Genomic DNA, 3,395 nt, shown 5'->3' with positions numbered 1-3,395 from the left:
CCCCCCCCCCCCCCCCCCAAAAAAAAAAAATCAAGTCTCGATAAGTTGTAGCAATGATCATACTTTATTAATATCTTTTTGATGAACTTTTTTTATTATATATCATACTAAATAATGTCCTAGGGGTCATCAGAAAGTAAATTCAGACTTTATCATAACTTAAACATGTAGCGTATGTTTGGTTATGGTGTGATGGTAAAATGGTACTCTCGTTATAAAAATGAAACGTTCATATTCCGTATTGTATAGATATAGAAGTATCTAGAAATACGTTGTTCAAATTTTGTATTGTACGGGTATAGAAGTATCTACAAATACGTTAGATTGTCATTGATTACATTGATCGTTTAATGATCAAGATTGTATTTAATTTAAATTAAAAAATTAAATATAGCTAGAAGAGGGAAAATGAAATTTAGATGTAAGTTTCACTTTTAGTGTAAAATAGTTTCTTACTATTAATTTTTTTTCCCTGATGTTATAATACACTATATTAGATTTTTTTAATTTATATCCTAAAATTCTAATTTTAATTTACTAACAACGAATTGACTACAGTTTTTATATATTATTTTGTAATGAATAATGAATTTTGATATATTATTAACCATAACACTTCATCCAAAAATTAGACCTGAGCTATTTAACGATAAAAGAGTAATTAATCACAATAACAAATTCAGTCTGGATTCACATGTCACATAATTAATTAGGAAAGCAACCTTTCATTCAAATGTTATATCTTAATCAATATGATAATACTAATATTTACATTATATTTTTGTCAAGATTACTTTTTTTTTTTTGAATGACAGAACACACCTGAAAATTAACAAAATTAAATAAATAATAATAATAATAATAATCATTTTCTTTTTAGATAAATCATTATTTTAAGTTTGCAACTTAAGTCGTTTATTTCACTTTCAGTAAATTTACCAAAAAAAAAAAACTAATTGTTTGCAACGTTGTAATCACGATCCAAAAATTATAAAACCAATGTGAAAACAATAGTTTGACTATTCTATCTTATTAGTTTTCCAATCAAAATTACTTTACATATTTAGTTAACAATAATTATCAATTAAAATCTCTACTTATGCACGATTATGTTAATTGGAATTCGACATATAACCTACTAATACATACAATTCACCCACTCAAATAATAATCTTACATTTTTTTCTATAAAATACTACTCTTACATACGGTTTATACCCATGTTGATACCATGGTCCCCGTATAACAATATATAGACCAGCTTCTGTAATTTCTTCAACCTAAAATTCTCTCTCTATATCTCTCTTTCTCTCTCTCTCTCTCTCTAGATACTTATGCTTTTTCTCTGATTATTTACTAATAATTTTCTTCATTAGTTAAATATAAGGCTGTGAAATTGAGGTTGATTAACATAAACATGGAGAGTACGGATTCATCATCAGGTTCAAAACAACCACAGTTACCTCCGGGCTTCCGGTTCCACCCGACCGACGAAGAGCTAGTGGTTCACTACCTCAAGAAAAAAGCGGCATCCGCGCCTTTGCCGGTGGCGATAATAGCCGAGGTTGATCTCTACAAGTTTGATCCATGGGAGCTTCCAGGTTTTCTAATTATGAAAGATAAAAATATTTGTTAACTTTATTAATTGATTTATTTTGACTGTTTATGTTTTTTTTTATATGTGGGATTGTAGCTAAGGCGACGTTTGGTGAGGAAGAGTGGTATTTCTTCAGTCCAAGGGATCGAAAGTACCCGAACGGAGCTCGGCCGAACAGGGCCGCGACTTCGGGGTACTGGAAAGCCACCGGAACTGATAAGCCGGTGTTGACATCAGGGGGAACTCAGAAAGTTGGTGTGAAGAAAGCACTTGTGTTTTATGGCGGAAAGCCGCCAAAAGGGTCTAAAACGAATTGGATCATGCATGAATATCGTCTTGCTGATAGTAAAACAATATCGAAGCCACCAGGATGCAACCCAGTCAATAAAAAAGCTTCGTTGAGGGTAATTTGTTAACTCATATTTTTCTTTTTGGCGATAATTTTTTTTCGTTGAACAGTGATATCAGAACAGTGATATCAGAGCAGCTTCTATGTTTCCTCGGGAATATAGAAGCTGCTCGTAGACCCTGTAAAGACTTTACAAGGTACAATTATTTTATTACCGTAAAGATTTCTTTCTTTGAACCCCTAGTCTTAGTGGGATAGTAGGATGACTACAGCTTCTCTCTTCCACTTGGGGGACAAAAACAAAGAAGCTGACGTCATCCCACTCTGGCATATATACAGGATTTTACTGGGTACAATTTATTTATTTTAGAAGTATTTATAAGTTTTCTAATGATTTTAATTTTCATTATAGTTGGATGATTGGGTGCTATGTCGAATATACAAGAAGAACAATATTCAAAGGCCGGTGGACAGCGATAGCAACGACCACGCGATGACCGGGATGTTAGCATCGATACCACCGTCGATATCACTCAGACCGACAGGGTTCAACACAATGCTGGAGAATCATGAACACAACGTTGTATTCGACGCTATGTTAACCTCAAACTTAAACTCAACCGAGAATGTCAACATCACAACTTCGAATCTTCTTCCTGTCAAAAGATCCCTCCCTAATTTCTTCTGGAACGATGAAGGACACACAAGTAATTCACCATACACAAAGCGGTTTATTTCCGATAGCAATAGCGACGGTGGTGTTTTGGTCACAAGAACAAATGAAGAAAACAACGGTGGTTCCATTGCTAATCTTTTGGGACAGCAACAAGCATTGTTAGGCTCGGTTGGAGACACTGGCGTTTACCGACAACAATACCAGTTACCTTCAATGAACTGGTACTAGTAGATCATTTTTGTTGAAGTGGTTATGAATTGGGTAATGCTAAATTATTATTATACGGGTTTTATGATATTTATAGATGGGTGTGTGTATATATATAAAACTTTTAAATATGTATATGGTTTCGATGGAGAAAGTTGGAGGTAGATGGAAGTCAAGTATGAATAGTGAGAGGCTCAACCTTTAGTGACAAATTTGATTGGGAATATGAGTTTTAGCAACGGCAATTGTCTGTAATTTGATGCCAATTTTAGGTGATTGTGGGGTGCTTATGTATAGAGATGCAGATGATTAATTAATGGTGATCATACTTTTTTATTATTAAGCCTATAATAAATCATGGTTATAGTTTAAACTTTAACTTGTTTTTTTTTTTTTTTTTTTGGAGTCATTACAAATATACTGATTTTATGTTTATCATGTCGTAATGTTGCTAATTTTTTTATTTGTGTTTTTTATTAGGTTCAATTCAATATTGATTTTTTCGTGACCATAAAAATGCATGGTTTTTTGGAAGTTTTCATTAAAGTAAAAGCTTTCATCTTCTT

General features: G+C 32.6%; 1 protein-coding gene across 1 annotated transcript; it reads left to right on the top strand.

Annotated features, from left to right (window-relative positions):
• Positions 1 to 1,256: 1,256 nt before the first annotated feature.
• On the top strand, positions 1,257 to 3,172 carry LOC110941848 (NAC transcription factor 56). The gene is made up of 3 exons (XM_022183534.2): positions 1,257 to 1,601; positions 1,694 to 2,001; positions 2,359 to 3,172. The coding sequence occupies exons 1-3, from the start codon at positions 1,418 to 1,420 to the stop codon at positions 2,848 to 2,850; spliced, it is 984 nt and encodes a 327-aa protein (XP_022039226.1). The 5' UTR covers positions 1,257 to 1,417; the 3' UTR covers positions 2,851 to 3,172.
• The last annotated feature ends 223 nt before the right edge of the window (positions 3,173 to 3,395 follow it).

This window comes from Helianthus annuus, chromosome 5 (assembly GCF_002127325.2).
Source record: "Helianthus annuus cultivar XRQ/B chromosome 5, HanXRQr2.0-SUNRISE, whole genome shotgun sequence".
Taxonomy (NCBI): Eukaryota; Viridiplantae; Streptophyta; class Magnoliopsida; order Asterales; family Asteraceae; genus Helianthus; species Helianthus annuus.
This window is presented reverse-complemented; position numbering and strand designations above follow the sequence as displayed.

Excerpts from the sequence above, each read along its gene's own strand:
- LOC110941848 (XM_022183534.2), top strand. The coding sequence starts at position 1,418 with ATGGAGAGTACGGATTCATCATCAGGTTCAAAACAACCACAGTTACCT. Across the intron at positions 1,602-1,693 it reads TGATCCATGGGAGCTTCCAG|CTAAGGCGACGTTTGGTGAG; the intron begins GTTTTCTAATTA and ends GTGGGATTGTAG. Across the intron at positions 2,002-2,358 it reads ATAAAAAAGCTTCGTTGAGG|TTGGATGATTGGGTGCTATG; the intron begins GTAATTTGTTAA and ends TTTTCATTATAG.